This window comes from Mauremys mutica, chromosome 4 (assembly GCF_020497125.1).
Source record: "Mauremys mutica isolate MM-2020 ecotype Southern chromosome 4, ASM2049712v1, whole genome shotgun sequence".
In the NCBI taxonomy this organism is placed as follows: Eukaryota; Metazoa; Chordata; order Testudines; family Geoemydidae; genus Mauremys; species Mauremys mutica.
In genome coordinates this window covers 91,979,117-92,000,697 of record NC_059075.1, presented here as the reverse complement: position 1 = coordinate 92,000,697, position 21,581 = coordinate 91,979,117, and the positions used below count along the sequence as shown (strand labels likewise).

The following is a 21,581-nucleotide window of genomic DNA, read 5'->3' as shown; positions in this document are numbered from 1 at the left end:
TGCAGTATTTCTGCGGTCTTCCAGAAAAAATTAAACAAAAACAGCGAAGATTAGGAGAAGCAGACCACTTCTAAGACACAGTCATGGGCAGCATATATAGTAACTGTTTTAAATATCAGTTTGCAGTGGCCATCAGAAATGAGCTGCATTCTACGTTTTGCTCAAAATAATAATTCAACACCATATACGGCTACCTTTATATTTTTCTGAGCTCTGAGACTATACATTCAGTAATTCTCGGTTAGATTTTCTATCTGTATACTAAAAAGTATTTGTAGATCATCGTGAGGAGAACAGTGTCATATAGGAAGGAAACTTTGGTTCGAACGACATTAAGATAATTTTAAATATTAAAATAAAGTTTAGCCCATTTGTGTGGGTGGCGAAAGGAATGCAATTGGTCAGATCGATTCCCTCTAATCGATTCGTAGAGAATATTAGCCACAGTAAGCTTATTTTCCTCGCCATTTTGATTAAAACTAGAGTAAGAAATTCTTTGGGGAGTTAAACCAATCTTTATCATTTAAAGAACAGTATTCACTACTCCTTTGGCTGGACCTGGGTATTACTGCAGGCAAACCTGGTAGCTTATCTCTAGGGCGAAATATATTTCGCTCGGGGAGCAAATTGTCTTTCAATAAAGAGACAGCAAAGTTGTCCAAAACTAGAGGTGACTCAGATCCTATCACACTGTAAGTGGATCAGCTAAAACCATCACTTTATGGCACACGCAGGTGTGCGATACCTCCAGCATTTCGATGGAGCTTCACACAATCGGTTGTTTGCATATGTTGATTTTTACAAACGCATCGTATTCTCTCACTTGCTTGTCTTCTGAAGGGAGAAGACAAGACTCGGACTGATCAAACACTCCAGAATGGCCATGTTAACCTAGGTCTTAGGGGGTGGGGGAAAATGAGTGGTATCTACTAATCCTCTGTATGTCTCCTACCTGTTCTTTCTCCGTGTTTAAATGGCTACCTGCCAGCTTTCGCTAAATTAAGGCTTTCTGAAGATCGACTCTGATCTCTAAACTGCTGGCGAGATTCCCCGGTGGGGCGCCCAGGCAGTAAATATTTGATTTCAAGACACACATGTCAGTGCCATATTTTGATACACATCCAGTTATAGCGCCCAGTACAGTGACATTCCCAAAATAGTAACGGGTAAGAGCATCTTCTCCGCTAAGTAAAAATATTTTGCAGCGCACAACGCTTCCTTTGGGCCGAAAGGAATTTGGTAAGATCGCAAACAGTATTTTAGGGCTGAATAAAATGTTATTGCTTTGAATCAGTCAAGGTTGCACTTTGCTTTTTCAGACGTTTTTCAGACCGTGGGAAAGACGCTACCTTGGCTCAGCAATCATTTTTTTGCCAAGTGTTGGGGGGAAAATAAGGCTTTGAAACCTCTGCCCATTTTCTCTTCTGGCTCCCCTGTCCTTTCATCCAGCTGGAGTCCTCCAACAATTGGATTCCTTCAGAAGATCGCATGCTCCAACAGATGCACAACTTTCAATTATTTTCAGCACATTTTAATCAGCCTTGCCTCTGATAAGGTCCTAATTAAAGAGACCTTGCTATCAGGAGGCTTGTTCAGAACTCAACTCTCTTATCACATTCCTGAAGCTTTGGGTCAGGCAACACCGGAAAATGTGGCCAAAACATCATTCTGCTCAGAGCAGAGTTTCGAAGGTCACCAAATGTCTGCATCAGGCCAAAAGTAACTAAGAAAGTGTTAGTGTTTTAGAACGCTAACAAGCAACAAGGAGGGGGAAGAAAAAAATCCTTCAGTCTATGAAGGAGATAAGAGGGCGAGAAACAGCTGTAACATGGAAGTGGATGGGGTACCCGTGCTGTCATCGCTGCCAAAGGGGCCCATCATCCTCTGGAAGAGAGAGGACCCGCAGAGCCACGGGGGTGGGATACAAAGACTAGGTTGGTCTGGAGAAATGCGGCTCGGTGTTTAATCGAAGTCCGGGCCAAAGGGCTGGTTCAGAACTACTTCGAGGCCAGAATCATCCAGATCTTTGCTATTGTGTAGCTTCCTCCTTTCGTCTCCGATGGAATTTCATAGGCCGATGATTTATTATAAAATGGAGGCATGGGACTAGTGCTACTCCAGCGACACAGTGTTTTCTGTAATCTCCACCTTCTGCCTCCCACTGATCTGTCTTCCCGAGCCCTTTAAAATAAAGGCAATATAACCTCATTGGAAACTCTCTGTCATAACAAGTGACCACAGCACTGTCGGGGCAGGGATTGTTTTCTGATGTATCTGTACAGCGCCTAGCACAACGGGGTTCCAATCCGGAGTGAGGCTTTAGGGGGATGGGGGGGGGGCAGGAGGCTAGTGGCATATACATGTAAGAATGGGGATAAAGAGATTCGTAAAAGCCAATGTCCAACTGTGTGTTGGGTCAAAACGGTTCCCCAAAGGAGGCCCGAGCTAGACTAATAAGGGTTAGAAGAAAATGTGATCTTTATAAAGAAGCTGAGCTCCAGAGCCAAGGAAGATTTAAGGTTTGTATTTGCTCTCAAAAGAGCTGCGCTGACATCTTTGGGTCTTGGGGTAAATGCTGATGAGCTGAGAAGCCTCAAAGATAATATTACTTTGTAATTACTTTTTTAGCTGAAGTTGTTTAGCTGGCTCCAAGTAATTAATGAAAGTTGGTGTCCAAACGCCTGATTTACGATTGGGTGTCGGCCGCGGGTCAGCAGAGGTGATCCCTTTCCATCTGAATTTACTCGGTGAAAAATATAAGGTGTTTATTATTTTGGCCAGCAATTTTCGCTTTAAAGTAGGAGTTTATTTTTCATTTAACATTCCACCTTTTTATTGCAGACTCTTCGGAAAGCTGTTCTTAAAAAAAAAGATTAAAGGGTAACTTTAAAACTGGAAATGGCAGATGAGAACACACAGCAGATGGGAATCTTCCTCTTTAATATGAGCAACAATTAATGAAAACATCCCTTTTATTACTGAAACCGATCTGTCCTCTTTAAACAGGAACGAGACTTCCGATTTTCCATTCTCCATAGCGCACTGACTGGCTTTGCTCCTGACCCGCAGCTGCACTATGCCAATGGGCATCCCTCCCACCCGGGCACAGCACCCTCTTTGGCTCGTTTTCCCCCCTCTCAATACCTCTCCAGAGCTGACCTTCTCAGCAAAGGCTTTGATTTGGGTTTTTTTTTTTAAACTGAACTTTCCCGGTCAGATAACATAACATGTATTGTCCTGGCCTCAATGCCTCTCACTTCTAGGCTGCTTTGAAATGGCACTTATGTGGCTGCAATGGGGAGAGTGAGTTATGGGGCAAAAATCCACCATTTCCGATCTTAAATGCAGAGGGGGCTGTACCAGAGTAGAGCAACAATCCGAGAAGAGACACAAACCGTACCAAGGGGGAGGCTTTAACTAGCCCCACAGCCATAAATATAGAGCGAACTATTTTGGTAACCCGCTCTTGGGGTTATCGGAGTTCACTTTGATGGCTATCTTGGCAGAAGGGAGCCATTGGGAGCTCAAGCCCTTGGAAGATCGTAGGCTTCAGTTTTCGACGCCTGCTTGGAGACACTTCGCAGGAAGCTGCTTCATGAGAAAGTTCAAGGCTAGGCAACTAACTCCCGATTCTTCTGTTGTTCTTTTGGAAGGTTACAGCACAGTGGCGTTTGATGGGACTCCAAGTTACGGCCACACTCCCTCTCACCACGCAGCGCAGTTTACAAACCACTCCTTCAAACATGAGGACCCCATCAGTCAACAGACCTCGCTAGGTAACGTCAGAGACCTTTATGTAGCCGAAAAGGAGGGAGAAACATCCAACACCTCCCGCGCAAAAATGGCCTCGCTATGGGATGGCCCCAGCAATTACAAATGTTACCCAAGGCGCTCTCTGCCCGAGGCTAGGGGTCCCATTATTAATATATTATTTTCCTCTTGGCTGCTGCACAGCCTATCGATTTAATTACACGGGTTATCTGAGCCTGCGGGCTCCACATCAATGGGAGATACTTGAAATGTAATGCACTCCAATGCCACTTGGTTAGTGCTGCTAAAGATGTTACATGGCGGGGATCTCACTGTAAATCCAGAGTGACTCGTAGTGAAGTTACTCTGGAGTTACTCCGGAGTTACGCAGGTGGAAAAGGAGAGCAAAATCTGGCCGGTGTACACAAGTAAACTTGCTTTATGCAGGCCCAACACCCAACCTGACTAGAGATGCTTAATCCTGAAGCCAACCAGCCAACGTATTTTGTATTGGAACTTTTCCTAACTTTCAAAGTAGCGGTCCCCCTTTCCCATCCAGATTTCTACTAAAAGGGCTGTGGTTAACTCTCTGTGGTTTGTCTACAGGAGATCAACAGTACTCGGTACCTCCACCAGTGTACGGCTGTCACACCCCCACAGATAGCTGCACAGGCAGCCAGGCCCTGCTCCTGAGGACCCCCTATAACAGGTACCTCCACGCGGAAGCCTTTACTGTTCGCTTCCTCTTTGATTGCATTTAACCTAGCTTGTTGCACTGACAAGTTTTTTGGCTGGGGTGTGTGGTGTTTTTGCTCCTTGGCAGACAACTCCTGGTGTAGGGGAAATATAATTTCTTTTCTTTTTTGTCTTACCTCATGCTTTTATGCATTTTCCTGTTTTTGCCCTGGTCACTAATTTTTTTTATTTTTAACGAGGTATTTCCTGTTGTCTGGCGCACACATTTGCCTCTGTTATGAAGGTTCTATGATGTACATAACATGCCTGTCCCAGCTACCTGCTTTACTTGGATTGCTTCTCACTAGAGCGGGAACGATAATGAAGTCCTCATGGTGTTTGGAGCCTGGCTCTCCTTCCTGATCTATACTACTATATTTTGTGGACTATATCGCCTTACAAAGAGACACGTTCAGAAAGGAACGGTTTAGCAATCTCAAGGTGCATCCTGACAATGAATTTACTAGTCCGGTGTATGTACCATAGGAGCCATGCGAAGGGCTTTCTTCTTTTAAATGAAGGGCCTGATACTCTACCCACCAGTGACTCGATGGTAGTTTTAACTGAGGGCCAGATTCTGTTCCCAGTGAAATCCAGCGAGATAGAGTTTTGCCAATTGAATTAAGTGGGAATAGGATTAGGCCCGGATAAAGGATTGATCAGATTGACGTGATTAGGAAGGACCAGAGTGACAGGACATAATATGAATGCTTGAAAACTGGGGGGGAGTGTGGTATATGACATGTGTCCTGGAATTTTCTGACAAACACATTATAAGGCGGCTGCAAAAAGGATTTATATAAATGTGCTTCTATGGTAGATTTTTACCAGCTGTGCGAAGCTGGTAAGAACTAAGACATGCCAAATTAATGTTGATGCTTCTTCCCTAAAGCTGCATTTCCTCTGGTTTGTTTCTTTTTAATACACCAGTGTCAATTCCATCCCCCCTTTCACGTGAGTTGACCATTACAGGTCCCAGTCCCGCAATCGCTAGTCTCTTTGACGCATGGAGTAGTCCGCCTGCCCACTATCTACTGCAGGTGGGACGCTCCAATCTATGACCCAGAGGCTTTCAACATCTTAATTTCAGTGGGCTCTGGAGCAGTCCTTCGGTGCTGTGCGTCCGGCCTGTTCTTAAAAGGGGTATGTGTATGGGTGTGAGGGGAGACTAGCAGGTCATTTAGGAATGACAGCAGTGGACGGTGCATACGAAAATAAGTATCTAACTCAGAAACCAGTTATTTAATTTTTTTTCCCCACGATGAGGCTTTGTATCGCAAATTAAACCGCCCTTCTTGTGACTCCCAATGTGATGCAAGAATGGGTTAAATATACATTTAAAAAGCAGAATCAGAAAATTAATACCCGCTTTGCTTGCCACCAAAATATGGATCTCGTTTTCTGTTTGTGTTCAATGGTGTACATCTATAATGGACCCTTTTCAATAGCTACAGTATTTCCCATTTTCTTCGTTTGGCATGGGGGCCAGTTGTGTCTCCTTCAATTTTACAATGTGTTTAGGAGTGAGAAGAGAAGTTACCCAAAATTTATTCTTCAACTTTTTGTGAACTTGGAGCCAGTCCCATATCTCTGAGTTGCTAAGTAACCCGAGCACACAAAACAATACGCCTTTGCAAAGGAAGTTGCAACTGACTCTTCTCGTAGGCTGGTTATATCGTCTTTGATTAATCAACACTGGACATGGGACAACAAAATTCTGTCACTTCCAGAAGCCACTTCTCCAATTAGCGTGAGTTGACGTCAAGGGAAGGAGGGAATGAGGTAATGAAGGAAGGAAAGAAGCCTATCCACATAGATTAGTTGTAGAATAATTGGCGGGGAGAATGCCTTCACTGAAACTGACAAAGATTGTTAATCTCTCAGGAAAATCTATAAATATGATTTGTGGAGAGGCCTCAAAAGGAAAAAAATGTGTGGCTCTGCATGATTCGCGTGCAGCTCAAGGCACAGATAGTGTTTTCTTTCTTAACAGTTTATTCATATTTCAGTGCCTTATAAGATCCCCTTGCATTTTGCACTTGGATTTCAGACAGCTCAGTGAAATCATCTCGCTTTCGGTTCCATTGTGACCTAATATCTATGACGTTAAATGCACAAATAGCCAGACTTTAACGGAAACTTAATTTTGTTGATGGACCACAGGGCAAGACCTTGGTCGCTGAATCGGGAGAACTCCATAAAACTTTATCTCGCCAGAACCCCAATAGCTAGACCAGTTCTTTAGAAACGATCGGTACCTTTGGTGTGTCTGTCTCCCCAGCCATTGTAACCCTGGCAGGTCTGTTCTTTGGAGACTCACTCTAAAACATTCTAGATTTTAACACACACACTAACTCCTAGAGCTACTTCATTGAGTAAGAAACCTTCACTCTGGGAAAAGCAGATACAAAGCTTCTGTTTAAGCCCCGCGATGGGATGTGAGCAAGCCCAATCTGAATGGTACTACTGATTCCACGGCAGATGCACTCAGTTTTACAAGTGCACTTAATTATGCTTAATGAAGCAAGTCCAGCACTTTGATATATGCATTCCAGCAGGAAAGTAAAGAACTGTTGCTTGTTCTAAAACTCCAACCGAAGGTCTCTACCTTCCATCTTCCCAAAGATGTCTGTATGATCATTTTCCATAAGCTTCGGTGACATTTTCCTTAATGAACAGAATAGGGCACAAACACTACATCGCCAGTAATTTAAAATCTCTTGCTGTGAGTTTTGGAATTAGACCCTTTCGTTCATGGCTGAAACTCAGTCCTTAATTCATCCTATTACCGCTCGGCATTGTAGCATGCAGTCAATTTCTCCCTGACTTGCGGCTTGATCCGTCTTCCATTGAAGCCAATGAAAGTTGTAACACTGGCTGCAGTGGGATTAAGATTAATCCCTTAAACCCTTTTGGAGCTAGCAGCATATGTATGTATAGCTCTACCAGAACGTTTACACACGTCAGAACAAAAACGTTAGTACTCCAGTTTCTCAACACAGGGGCATACTGACAGATCTATAAAGTGTCGGCTCTCCAGCATTTCATTATAATAGGGAGCCTCTCCTAAAACAGAGGATGGGATGCTATGCTAGTCTTCTTTCGGTACTTTCAGCCCTTGGAATCACTGATAAAACCTCCTAATGAAACCACAGTTTGACTTAATCCATCTGGATATAATTCTTGTCCTTAGCAGCTATCTGCTGTAAATAGGCATATGTAGAGACTATTCTCTCACCACTTAGGCACCAATTGTAAACGACACTTGGAAGCAAGTTGTTTGTTTGAAGCCTAGATAGAAAGTTGAGCTACAATTTTGGCTTTAATACACGTTCCAGAACGTCCCTTGTCTGAAAAATTACAATACAGCGGTGATCAGAATAAACTCAAAGTTCACTTGCTGATGTGGTTGTAAGGATCCTTTTGGATCACCAGGTTCATCCCAGCGAGTATGTCAGATCCATATAATCTCTTTTTCTCCGAGTGCTAGAAGCAGGAATACCTTGTTTGGAGGCAGAGCCAGTTGGCACCATAGGCAGTACCGAGGGTAGGAAACATGGACTGGAACTGATGAAGAACATACCTCAGAAACAAGAGTATTTTTCATGTTAGTTTCTTAGTTCCTCCAGGGAAGAGGGTAGAGGAGTGGCTAGGGAGAACACAGATGTTTGGGATTAGTACAGATGCAAGGAAGATATTAAACTAACTCTTGGCCCAGGGGTTCTACAACTTGGCATTCTGCGGATCGCTCTTTCAGAGATCCTCTCATGGGCCATCAGGACCTACTCTGCAAAATATTCAATTCTTCACATCTCCACATCACGGACTTTTGGTGGCCCATAGACCACAGTTTGATAGCCATTGTCTTCATCCCTGTTTGGAGACCCTATCCCTTTTCTTCTTTCTTCTCACTCCCCCCCCTCCATGCATAATTAAAACAAGACTGACAAAATCTAAGGGCATCCACATTGGTGTAATTTACGCCTTCTTCTGGCCTTCTCCATTTGTATGTTACACCAACTTGGACTGCTTAGACTGACTTAGCCTGCTGTCAGTAATATGGTCCCTTCCTTGCACGCATCACCTCTGAATTTGACCACTGAGTCTAAAGCTCCACCAGCTTCCATAGACTTCAACTTCTTCCCCTGAGAAAATCAGGCTAGGAATTTAGGTTTGATAGTATGGCTTTAGGTGCCTAAGTTTAGGTACACACTCTTTTTGGGAGAAATGCCTAAATTGATCTATCTCTGGATGTTTTCAGATGTTCATGTGCACCTTTATACGCAGCTGTAGTTCGTGGAGGAAAAGCTTTGTTAGATACAACAGGTGAGCTAGAGTGGCAAAAAGGTACCAAAATCCTGAGATACAGGAGAGAATTTCCTACAAAGTCAGTCTCAGTCTCTCTCTCTGAGTGTTTGTTTATGAAATCTCCATAAAGGCTATCTAAAATTACATTGTGTTAGAACAAGTATTAACAGAGTGTTAAGCACCACGTGGTATTTAATTTATACCAGGACTGCTGTGTTTAACATCTGGTCTTGGGTAGCCCTACACTGGACTAGGGTTAATCCCAGCCATCTGAGGCCAGGCAATATTTGTGTAGCTGTTTCATAGAGGTGTTGACATTCGTTAACACACATGTAATTTTGCAGTGTATACAAGGCATTGGTTTGCCTTAGGAGATGGCCCACAGAGTATTCCCAAAGGTGAGCAGTACAGTAATACTCCACCTTTGTTAGCAGGCCAGCCCTATTAATCCTCTTCTTTTCCTCAGTCCGTTTAGAGGTTGCTTAACACACGTTTCATTGTGTGCATATATATATTAGTATTTTGTTTTGTTTGTTTAAAAGTGGAGGGGGGGGGGGAATCGAGCACAACAGCCAATTGGTGGCACTAGAGACATAGGAGTTGTCTGCTATACTGGGTGCATCTAGTTCAGAATCCTGTCTCAGACAGTAGCCAGTCCTAAATGCTTCCTAGGAATGTGTAAGAAACCTTGTAGAGGACATTTATGCAATAAATTGCCCATGAGGAAAGGCTTCCTCCTGGTATCCATCAGTTTAGAGGTGGCTTTATGCTTTCAGAAAAGGGGTTTATATTCCTTCTAGCTATTTTTGTATCTTGTCTAATGTAATTCTTTACTGTTCTCATTATTGTACAAATGTCAAATCCTTTCAGAACCATACAAAGGTATTCTTGTGGCATTGAGTTCCCCAGGACACTTGTAAATGTTGCGTTTGTAAAAAGAAAGCGGCTTTAAACTGTTTTTGACCTCTGAGAGCAGAGAGGCATCAACCATCATTTCACAGCCACCAGCAGTCACTCAGGCTTCTTATTGCTCTGATCAGTGTCTGAATCCTATAACAAATTTTGATGTAAAATTCATAACTATTCCTTTAACAGATTAACAATGCACTTACAAAACTCCAGAGTTCTACAGACACTGCAGTAATTCACCAAATACTGCTCTTAAGGAGACTTCCAAGTCTAGCTAGTAGCAACCAATTTGTCCATAATAGAGAAAGGAAGTAAGGAAAAATATGCAAGCAAGTCTAAGACTGAAGACCTTTCCATTCTTTTGCCCTGGTAAAAGAGACAGTAAGAAAGGCGATGACTTGAAATAAATATTCAAGAGCCCATAATTCTTATAATGGAAGCAACAGTATCTCTGAAATCTCCAGTTTTGGCAACTACTTGTTCTCTCTTATAACACAAGCACGGCATCTGCCAAAAGATACTGTGTCTGTTGTTGATGGCTAGTTATTGATGGCACAGCTATGCAGATTGCAGGTGTGCATTGAAAGGCCAGCATTTGTGATTCCATTAAAATGGTGATGTGAACTTTTCTACCTCATGCTGTTTAATATAGTAAACATGTTTAATGTTGAAAATTTACTGTGAGTCACACTTGCAAAGACTTTAAGAGTGGAGGAGTTTCAGTTCAGATTATAGCTCTTTCTGTGCAGAGGTCAAGAACTCAGTAATACTGCCGTGCAGGCCAAAACAAACTCTATATGATCTACTACTGGTTTCCTTTAAAGTTCCTCTTTTGCTCAGGGTTGACTTCCTTTTATTTCACTCCAACTTACATTAATCCTCGTTGTAGAAAAGCCCCCCCCCCCGTGTCATTTAAAAAAAAATCTCTGTAATGAAAATAAGTTATTTTTAGTGTCTTCTGTGTTCTTTTGGGGGGAACTAGTGATTCAAATGGGAATCAATGCAAGCAAATCCCCAGAGACTCCAGTTTTCCTTCTCACCATTCAAATCGTATTTAAAGCTAAGATTTGAACATAACTATTGACTCTGAGACCGTCCTAGCAGTAATAACCCATTTTAGATTTAAATGGATGTATGGATACTTCCTCTATTGGCTACACGCTACTTAACTCTTTTTGTAGAAGCCCGGGGGTGCACTTGGCAAACTTGGTCAAGCATGCCACTGTCTGCCTCCCGCTTGCTTCCAGGAGGGGGTGGGTGATCAGCCGTGGAGCCCGGAGTTCGCTGTACATTCCAGCTCGCTGTGTTTTGGCATTTGGAGTCTCTCCCCAGCAGCAGCAACTTTCACCTCTGTGTTCTATTTGCAGCATGGAAGGGGAGGGTGTTTCCACTGGAGCTGAGACTCACAAACTCTTCCAGCCAGGATGTGATGGGATCGGTAGCTCTAGCCAGGGGCGGCTGCATCATTATTATCCCATTGAAGTCACTGAGAGAACTCTGCTGACTGCAATGGGAGCAGGACTGGGCTCTTGATGTCCACCCCCTACGAATCATTCGCTGGGTCTACAGTCCTGTCTGATCTTAGATGGGGACGATGAACACTTCCCCCCCCCCCCCCACAACCACCTGAAGCAAAATTGTGTTTGCTTGTCAAAGCAATTGAGCCACGTTTACTTGAGAGCAATCGAGAATGCTCGGAATAAAACAAGGAGAAAATTCAATACAATCCGCCACACACCTCCCCCCCAGATACCTAGTCACTCTTTAAAATCTTCCAGCCCAAATATGTGTGTTCAAGCACAATATTGCCTCATCCACAGGCATTTTATGTTTAGCATTGTATTTAACAGGAGCTGTTTCACGAGTACAGTATGTATCTGGAAAGGCCCGTGGGGGATTTCCCCAGCCAGAAAGCGTACAAGCCTGAATTTAAAAAGATAAACAAACCCGACTCGTACGACTTTCTGCGGGCTGTCGTTATGAATGGCTGAGGTCAGTAAGCAACCCTGAGTGGCAATGGTGGTCTCCAAAGCTTTTAGGAGCCGATGGGGCTAAACACTTATTTTTCCGGTGTGATTAAATACTGGTGACTTAACCATAGAGCTGTGTTTAGATCGGGAGCCATCTGTATAAATGGCTTCTCCTTTGCATGCGCATTAACCCCCCATTACAGGGCTAGACCCTGGGAACGGGCTTTCAGCCGAGTTAACATGGACGTTGGTCGTTCTTGGGGGGTGGGCAGGGGCCTTTCCGCGGAGCTGGGCAGTCGGGAGACCCGGGCGGGCAGAAGTCCCTGCTGCGGTGGAAATGGAAACGCAGTTCTAGCTAGGGAGACATTCGCAGTAAGGCTCCGCTCCGAAATAACTGTTGAGGCGCCTTCAGCCGGAGCGCAGAGAGGGCCACTCACCCAGCTGGGCTCTGCAGGGGAAGCGGGCGAAATGCCGAGGCCTTTTCCCCTTCCAGTGGGTTCGTAGCTCAACCCACCCCACCTGCAGCCCTGATGTTCTCGTGAGAAGGACGCAGGTATCATAACCTGGAGAAGGCCCGGCCGGGACCATGATATCCCGGGCTCCAGCCAAAGGCAGAGAGCGGGGTCCGGAGTGGAGGTCCCAGTGCCGGGGGGGCTTTGAAGGCTACGCTCTCAGGCTGCTGGGTTCGTCACTCTTGGGTTTCCTGGGTGGGTGGGATGCTCCTGCCTGTCCCTACGTTCTGTTCTCCGCAGACCAGGTGAGCGCTGCCCCTTTGGAAGTAACCAGCAGTTACTTTGCTGCCCGTTCCAGCGGGAGCAGGGTCGGGCTGCAACTTCTGCTTGGAGCTTAATACTTTAACTTTCACAAATCGCCCCCCTCCGGTGCCCGCAGCTCCAGCCGCTGTCCCCATGGTACCTTGATTGTCAGCGGGTGGCCTCTGGGATGGCCCCGTGTTACTATTGTGTCCTTCTCTTTCTCGGCAAATACATAACAAGTGACTAGTGGGTCTGTCTTCGCTCAAGCCACTTCTCTGGGCCAAATTCTGCTCTATTACACCGGCGTAAATGGGGATCCGGGCTGACGTCATTGGAATGACCAGTTTAAGGGGCTTGATACAGTCTGTGGGAGTTTCCATGACAGCAGAATTTGCCTCTGTACTTGTTGCAAAGGACAAACCATCTTTGAGTTTATTTGATGACAAGTGTAAACTCAGGATCCCTTAAGCGGAGAATTCCCCTGATTGCACTGGCGAGGCTGCCTTTTGTAGCCGGGCCACATAGTTGTAAACCTCCTATTGAATGGAGTTCATGAGCCAGCCAAGCTTCCAACTGTACTGAAATGGAGCCCAGGACTACCTTCAACGTGTCTCTGAACATTGTCCTGGTTCCTAAGCGATTTGTTTTGTGCACTGTCACCGAACCCAGTCTGGAATACAGTGGCTGCTGGTTAGTGACAAGATGAATGTGTACTGCTTGATGAAAAAGCAAAGGAGGGAGGGGGGAAATATTGTGGAGGAGGCTCTTATAAATGAACTGTCAAGGGAAAGAAAGTAAAGGGAAATCTCCTGCTGTAAATGCATCGTGCGGGCACTTCTAATAAAAATCAGGGCCCTGGAGGAATTAATTACAGCAGCATTACAGGAAGAATTCGTGGAATTGCAAAACGTAGTGGCACAGACCAGCACGAACTGCTGTTGCAAATGGGGAAACTGCAGGAGAGTCTAACAATTTCTGAGCTGATATGCAGGACATTGTAGTAGCATAATAGCAGTTCAGACATTCTAATGAATGATAGTGTCCCGCGATACTGACAAATGATATTACACATACTTTAAGATTGAAGTAATTTAACTTGTTTTTATATGCAAAAGCTTCCCACTGGAATCTGACTTTTCTAGCTCACTTTTACCTGCCATGAAAAAACTCTCTCAACAAAATTATATACAATCACTACATAGGTCTAGTGAGTTTAACTATTATTAATCATCCAGGGGTCTTATGTTGATTGTGAATTGCTATTTCAATCAGAATTGCTACATCAATCAGAAAATCGTTTCGAAAAGACTAGAGACTCAAAACGTTGTTTCAGTAAGTGTCTCTGCAGGTGATCGGAGAAATGTTGGGTAACAACGGGAACCTGGATTTCCAGGAGAACCAAGATTCAGAAAGAACACACGGCGGTTTTCCATGGAGAAGTGTTGCGCGAGCATGCTGTGTAGACAGATGGAAACCAGCTTGCTCAGCCCTGTCTGTATAGCAAGACCCTTCTCTTACGGCTAAATTACTGAGAGAACCCTAGGGAAACGGACTGCTTTTGGTGTTGCAAGTCCGCAGCAGTTTTTCCTCTCCTCGAAGCACATACCTGTTCACTTTTATGTTTAAATTATTTGTGATAAGTGTTGAGCATTATTATATCAGTAGATCTGTAATCTCAATTTCTTTTGATTACAGTTGATCTCAAATAAAAAAACATTTAAATGTTTTCTTTAAAAATAGAAAGTAAGCAACTGACAACCAGTTTCTGAGAATATTGCTGTCTGCTGAGTTCATTGTTCTAAGATTATAACATTTTACAAAAAAACATAAAACCAAAAAAGACTAGTATTCCAGTTGTGAGTTTAATTTATGGTTCACCCACTCCATTTTTCTTGTCAAGTCACTATATGTAGTAACATTGGTCACCAGTCCTGATAGCTTTCAGTCCATTAACCACGTGATCTGCTACACGCTTTATTAAAAGTTAATTCACTTGCTTTCTTTTTTATAAAAATAAGAAATCTTCTTTATTGCTAACTCAAACATCTTTATATACTGGTTCCATTAATTTAATTGCAGTATATTTTTTTCTTTAAGAGCCTTATTGTGTATAATTTTCAGCCATTTAAAATTTACAAGTTAGATCACAATGAACACCTTGTCTTTTACCACATAATCATTCTTTCTTTTTCTTTTAAAATTAATGTCACAAACAGATAAGAGTTGAAATAATATAAATTCATTTGGTACTGTTATATGTATTTTGAAAACACTTTTAAAAAAAGAAAAATGAAAATTATTGCTTCTTTTTTTAAGTATTACTTGAATTTTGGTCAAGTAATTTAGTTCTAATTCTAGATATTTTCATAACAGTGACAATTTATACCAAATGACCTCACAGCTTGAATGCATGACATGGAATCAAATGAACTTGGGATCTACATTAAAGGGGTAAGGTGTTTTATTATTTTGTAATCTTCTTCTGCATTAGCGTAGTTAACATCATTTTATTTTTTATTTTATGAATGGAATAAGGTTACTGGCATGAAAAATGCTAACCTGTCCAAAAATAGGTCTTTATTTGTCTGTAATTTAATATGAGTTTAAAAAAATAGCCCTATTGAACTATTAAAAGTTTTATTCTACTAGTCAGTTCACAGTTAATAAGAATTTTATGGTCAAGTTTTCTCTTAGACTTTTTAGTCTAAGGTTAGTCAATGGGGAAAGAACTAGCAATATTTTCTTAAATTGTTGGTGGGTTTTTGTTTGTTTTGTTTTTTGTCTTAAACCAATATGTCTTGGAGAACAGTATGTTGGTTGTAGATTTTTAACCATTTTACTGTCTAAACAAACTGTCTTCATTGTAGGTTACACAATTCAGGTGCCAAGTAAATGAAATAGCTTTCAATTTGTGTGAGCAAGGTGTTTTCCAGTAATAGACTAGTAATATTTGAATGTAAGTTGGGATAACATGAATGTGAAAACCTGCATAATTATATTATAGATAGTTCTAAGCAGCCATATTATTCCATATATACAGCACCAGTATGTGATAGGAGGGACTGCGTGAATGGGTATGAAGACAAGGTAGATCTCTACTCCAAAGCACTAACAAAATAAGCCTGTGAATGAAGGATGGGAAACAGTGGAAAAACCTCTGCAATTGAATGGTGAAGTTAAGTGTGGAGCTTGTCCATTCTGTTAACTTCCATTAATATAATTTAAAAAAAAATTTTTTTTTTTGAAGATTCTGTCCTCTGATTAGTTCAGACTTCCTTGCAGTGAGGTGTTGTCTTCTTGACCCCATCATAACTACTGTTGGGTCAGAGTGCAATTCAGAAATGTGCTTTCTGTAACTTGTAAACCAGGGGTAGGCAACCTATGGCATGGGTGCCGAAGGCGGCACGAAAGCTGATTTTCAGTGGCACTCACACTGCCTGCGTCCTGGCCACCAGTCCGGGGGGCTCTGCATTTTAATTTAATTTTAAATGAAGCTTCTTAAACATTTAAAAAACCTTATTTACTTTACATACAACAATAGTTTAGTTATATATTATAGACTTATAGAAAGAGACCTTCTAAAAACGTTAAAATGAATTACTGGCATGCGTAACCTTAAATTAGAGTGAATAAATGAAGACTCGGCACACCACTTCTGAAAGGTTGCCGACCCTTGTTGTAAACAGTGGCTGCCCAATAGATCTTGTGCTGGATTCAGCCCTGGACTTGTGCGTGCTCGGAATTTGGAACGCCTGCCATTGGGCTGCTGGGCCTAGCTCATAGCCAAAGGCAGTGCGTGACAGGTGTTGTGTGTGTGTGAAATAACAATGGTAGCTGTTAGAGAGGGCCTGGGGAGTGAGACACAATGCAGGGGTGGCCTGAGCAAAAAAGCAGAGGGGAAAGAGCCATGAAAAGCTGGGAGAACAGCATTTTGGGTGTGGAAAGTGTGCAGGGGCTGATCATCTGCCTGGGTATCAATGCTGGGATGATCAGGCCCTGGTCTGCTCTCACCACCCCTGCCATAATCAGCCTCAAACTGTCCTGCCCAGGATTGCAGGGTGTAAAGTGATCTCCACTCTCCTACAACACAGTGAGAGCAAGAACAAATGAAAGAGTTCCAGTCTTAGACTACTGCTGCTACCTCCTGTGTCTCCTTCCCGCCATTCCTTTCTCCTTTTTCTCTAGTTCTAACCTCACTCTGCTCCTCATGCCAGCTCTTCTCTCCCTCCTTTTTATTATCTTTCCCTTCTCCAGGCCCCACATCCTCTGTCCCTGCCTTTCCTGGCCCTTTCCATATTCTCTGGCTTCCTTCCTCCATACCATTGTCACCCTCCCACCTTGCAGGGAATGGACTCTAGCCTGTTTGCTGCTTGTCCAATATGGGTTTCCTGTTACTCTGCAAGCAGGAAGCCCGCCTCAGAGGTGCTGTAGATCAGAGATGTTGGTAGCATAGCAAAGACACAGGGTGTGGTGCCTACAGGGCCAGGGCTTCTATCCCTTCCTTCCTGTAGGCAGGACAGTAACTGTATTGAGAGATTCCAAAGATGTCTTCCAGATCCCCTTGTGGGGTTTTCAGTAACATTTAACCACTCCTGCCCTTTCAAAACGGGACAGCACTTTGGGATCGTGGAAGAGGATGTGCTAGGAGGAAATGAATAGAGCACATCAGAGGGTTTGTCTGGACTAGGATACAAACATGGTTTATTTTTAAAAATATGTTTTGGTAGCACAGTGTAACTAACTCATTCTAAAACTCTAGTGTGGACAAGGCAAGTTGTACTTTAGTAAGTGCTACCTGGTCCAGTTTAAGGCTTGTGGGGAGCCTAGACTTCAACTCAAGTATCTAGCTTCTGCTAACCTATAACTTGCCTGGTCCAGAGTAGAGTTTAATAACATGCTAGTTAACATGTTCTCAAGCACCTCCTTTTGATCTTTGCCCAGACAAAGCCAATGTTTGCCTGACTTTGTAAGATAAACTATGGATGTTCTTTATCCTTTTCTGAGTAAATATATATGGATATATTTTTAAAAAGGGAGATTCCCAAACTAATATGTAGGAAACTGACTTGATCCAGATCTATCTGGTATGATATTTGTGCAGGCTGGCTTCAGTGTAGCACAATAGTATAAAATACTGCTGATCTGCTTCTAACCCTCATTCGTGAATGGTACCTGAAGTCCAGAGGCACTAGATAGTAGTGTAGTAAACCACGTGTGTCAGAGCAAACTAGTGAAAGCAGCATGAGTCTGAAGTGGTCTTCTTCTGTGATACACCTGGAATCCCTTACTGGAGAGAAAGGGGAGCCCCTTCTCTTCAAACCCAACTATTGTATACAAATCAAGCTGACCATCTCTGCTGCTGAGGCTATTTCCTACTTTTTTCATAATTGTTTGTAATTTCCTCTTTAAGCTGCACCCCTTTAAAAAAAAAACACAAAACCCTTCATTGCAATATTAGACACTGTTTTGTCTCTTCTGAAGAAAATATCCTGCAAAAAGGAGAAACACATCAACCTTGACCGAGGTCCAAGTTATTAAAACAAGGAAGAGGTTATTCTTTGGGGAACTGAGTGGGGGAAAAAAAGGGACACAATAGAAATATTAAAGGAGTACTGAACAAAATAAATGGCTTTACTTGTCCAAAAGTGCAGACTGTTAGCAGTATAAAGTTTGTGACCTAGAATTCTTGAAAGGAAAAAAGAAGAAATCAAGATGAATGATCTATGGTAAAACAAAGCTGAAAGTTTTGGTATAGGCCAAGATTGTAGAATCTGTGGAAAATCAGTGCTAGACATGGCCTCATCACTGGTAATATGAGCCAAAATAGTTATCTGTCTTCTCTGGCTGAGAGTTACAAAACACAGTACCTCCAAACTCAGTTGCCATGAACATAAGGTACTCTTCCTAAGATTTACATCTTTAAAATATATGAACTGTTCATAAGTGATTCCCAGGCGTTTACTGTTTCAGATACTTTTCTCAATCTTGAAGTTGTATTTTATGAATATTGGCATCTTTATGTCGAAACAGAGATGCCAATATTTCTCTCCAAAGATGACAATCCATATACAGATATTCTCCTCTTCCCCCCACCACTTCCTTAATTTCTCTCCAAAGATGACAATCCGTATATAGATATTCTCCTCTTCCCCCCCACCACTTCCTTATGACTCAGCTGAACTTTCTTTTATGTATTGTATTATAAAGAAATATTACTGCAAGTTTGCAAGAAATTGAGAAATCTAAAATGATATGTTAGTGATATAACATATCACTCTCTAAACCCTATCATTTTATATGAACTTAATTCACTAGCCTTTTTCCTGTGTTTATATTCAATTTAAGTTTAATGTACTAAAATTAAACTACTACCATATAGTCTAGGCAGGGTTGGCAGTGACACCTATAGTTAAGGTTGCCTGGCACTTTCCGTTATGTAACCTTACTCAGCCACCCTTGGGCATAGGCATTATGATATAGTCTTTGATTATGCGATACATACTATTTTATCCCCTGGACTCCTGTCTTGCTTAGTGCACAGGATAGACAGGAATCAGGATATGGACCTGGTTTGCATAGTGAATGAGACTGTTGTCTGTAGAACCGTTTTGCCCACCCCTCCCCGATTTGTTGCAAACAGTGGAAGGTGTGGACTGAATGAAGCACAGGATTGCAGGAGGAGAAAGGATGGTCTCATGGCTAAGGCAGTCAAATGTCACTCAGAAGAACAGGATTCTGTCTTTTCAAACTTTTCACAAGTGTTCACTAACTGTGTTCCTCATTTTCTGGTGTGCAAGTTGAGACAGCTGGGGCCTGATTTGTATTAGTGCTGAGAGCTCACAACTGCAACTGAAGTCAATGGACACTATGCTTTGAAAATATAAAGTGCTATAAAGATGCTAATTACTCTGAAAAAATCAGGCCTTTTATACATCTGAAGATGGACACTCAAAATTAGTGGACACTTTTGATAAATTTGGCCTTAATCTCCAAGCCTTTGTTTCACAGCTGTAAAATAGGGAAAATAATATGGCCTCATAGGGGTTGATGTGAAGATACTTTCATTAGGGACTATTAAATCCTCCATACTATGGTGATGAGAACCTTGGAAGGCCCATGAGGAAATAAATATTTCTTTATTCAGTACAGGTTTTGGATAGCATCTGATAAGTAATATGGCCACACACTGAATAATGAGAATAAAGAGAAATATTGACTAGCTACCTATTCAGCTGTCTGATCTAGTCCCTGGCAGTCTCAGAAGTGCCGCTCAAGTGGGCCCAAGAATTGGGGCCATGATCTGAAAAAAAGACTATAGTGCAGCATCTCACTGGTATTGCATAGACCAGTCAATATTGGATAGAAGCCTAAACCCTGCTTTGGGACCTGAACCTGTGACTAGCTAAATAAGCTACTAAATGAGGAGCTCTGTCACAGAGCAGATAGAAAATTGAAGAAATAAGAGCTATGCTATCTGGAAATTGAAGTTAATGTGTACAGTCCCACTGAGGTCACACATGTAAACTGGCAGAGTTTGGCTCAGTGCCTTTTTTTCTCTATTCTTGAGCTATGTAATCAGTGGGCTGGGCTCCCATGCACACTAGTGCGTATTGCCATTTGCTTGGTCTCACTGGAAAGAACAATGGAGAGGTCCTTTGCAAAGCACTATTACAATTGCATTCTAATGCAAGGCCCTTAAGGTTTAGGCTTTCTATAAAAGATTAACAAGAGAACCTTCATCATAGCCTTATACAACACCATTGGTAAGTTCTGGGAGTCTAAATCGTGCCTCGCTGGGCTCAAATCTGCAGCCATTGTGAATGGGAGCATGCAATAATATGTTTTTCATGGTGTTAACTATTTTCCCCTTTTTCTCTCACATCAGAATGCCTAATCATGAATTTTATCCTCTCCACTGTGAGGAAGGGAAGTACTCTCCCCATTTTACAGATAGGGAATTGAGGCACGGAAGGCGATATCCTAGTTCCACTGAAGTCAATGGCAAAATTCCCAGTGACTTCAGTGGGACAAGGATTTCACTGAGAGACATTGTGAACAGCCCAAAGAAGTACACAAGCAGAGCTGTGAATTGAGCCCAGGTCTTTGAATACTAGTCCAGTGCCTTAATCTCAACAGCCACCTTTTCTTTCTTCATAATGATTGCACACTGGGCCCTAATCAGTGAAATCATTTCTCTGATGGTCAGTTGCCTTGGAGAATGCAGATAAAGCAGCAACTTTATGCTTCCCTCCTGCCTAATAGCATTACCACCAATAACAGGAGGAAACATCATCTATATCATTAATCAGGCTTCTCTTTATTGCCTCAGTGTTGGCATATATTTTCCCATAATATTGTGTGGTAAATATTTTATCAAAGGAAATTAGCTTTATTTCTTTTCTGTGCTGTTATCACACAAACTGCCCGCACCCTTGTTCTGCCTCATTTTTGGCTCTGTTTCTACACCCAAATATTCCAGTTCCTGCCTTGAAACACTAGTCAATTGCATCTTAATGTGGTGCCTTTGTAATCTTTCCTTCTGAATTTTTTAATTCTTCCATTTTATGAGTCAATGTGCATTCATGTTTCAAGCTGATATTTGCTCACTCTTCTCAATATGCCCTATAACGTTCCTTTTTTAGTCTTATGAAATAATAATAATAATAAAAAATCAAGCTTGACTCTCCAGATTTAAGTTGAGGCTGTAAACTAGTAAGACAGTTCTAGTGTAACAAAGTAAAGTTGGTGTGAGAGAGAAATTGCAGGTTGTGGGTTTTTTTTATATATTCAGATTAGAAAGTAATCTTTTATGAGATTTTCTTTTATAACGTCTTAGATTGGTACAACTCTCTAAAGCTGCTCTGTTTTTCATCACACATTCTCATCTGTAAAACCTTCATTTTTATTAATCTCTGTACAATCTGTACAGCATAGAGATTAATCATTTTAAAAGAGCTACTCTCCAAGTGTTAAGGATTTTCTGGCCTAATGCTAAAGACAAATGTTTCTAAATGCTCTACAGTATATAGCGCTTGCTTAGCATTTTATGTTGCATAAGTATCAATCTTTGTTTTGCAGAAATGTGGAGCTACATTTTATGCATTTTTTCCAGGTCTGCAGCTGGCTGCCTAGAACCAATGGACAATATATATAT

The 21,581-nt window shown here is 42.1% G+C and overlaps 1 protein-coding gene across 5 annotated transcripts in view; it reads left to right on the top strand.

The window, feature by feature from the left end:
• The window catches only part of WT1 (WT1 transcription factor), a 135,612-nt gene that overhangs the window by 89,204 nt on the left and 24,827 nt on the right, over window positions 1-21,581 (top strand). For 4 of the 5 annotated variants that reach the window (XM_045012385.1, XM_045012384.1, XM_045012382.1 and 1 more), the window contains 3 exons: window positions 3,654-3,776; window positions 4,357-4,459; window positions 14,801-14,878. In XM_045012385.1, the coding sequence (XP_044868320.1) occupies window positions 14,817-14,878 (62 nt within the window). In that variant the 5' untranslated portion in view covers window positions 3,654-3,776; window positions 4,357-4,459; window positions 14,801-14,816. The remainder of the gene's footprint in view (window positions 1-3,653; window positions 3,777-4,356; window positions 4,460-14,800; window positions 14,879-21,581) is intronic. The other variant, XM_045012383.1, reaches the window with a different exon arrangement.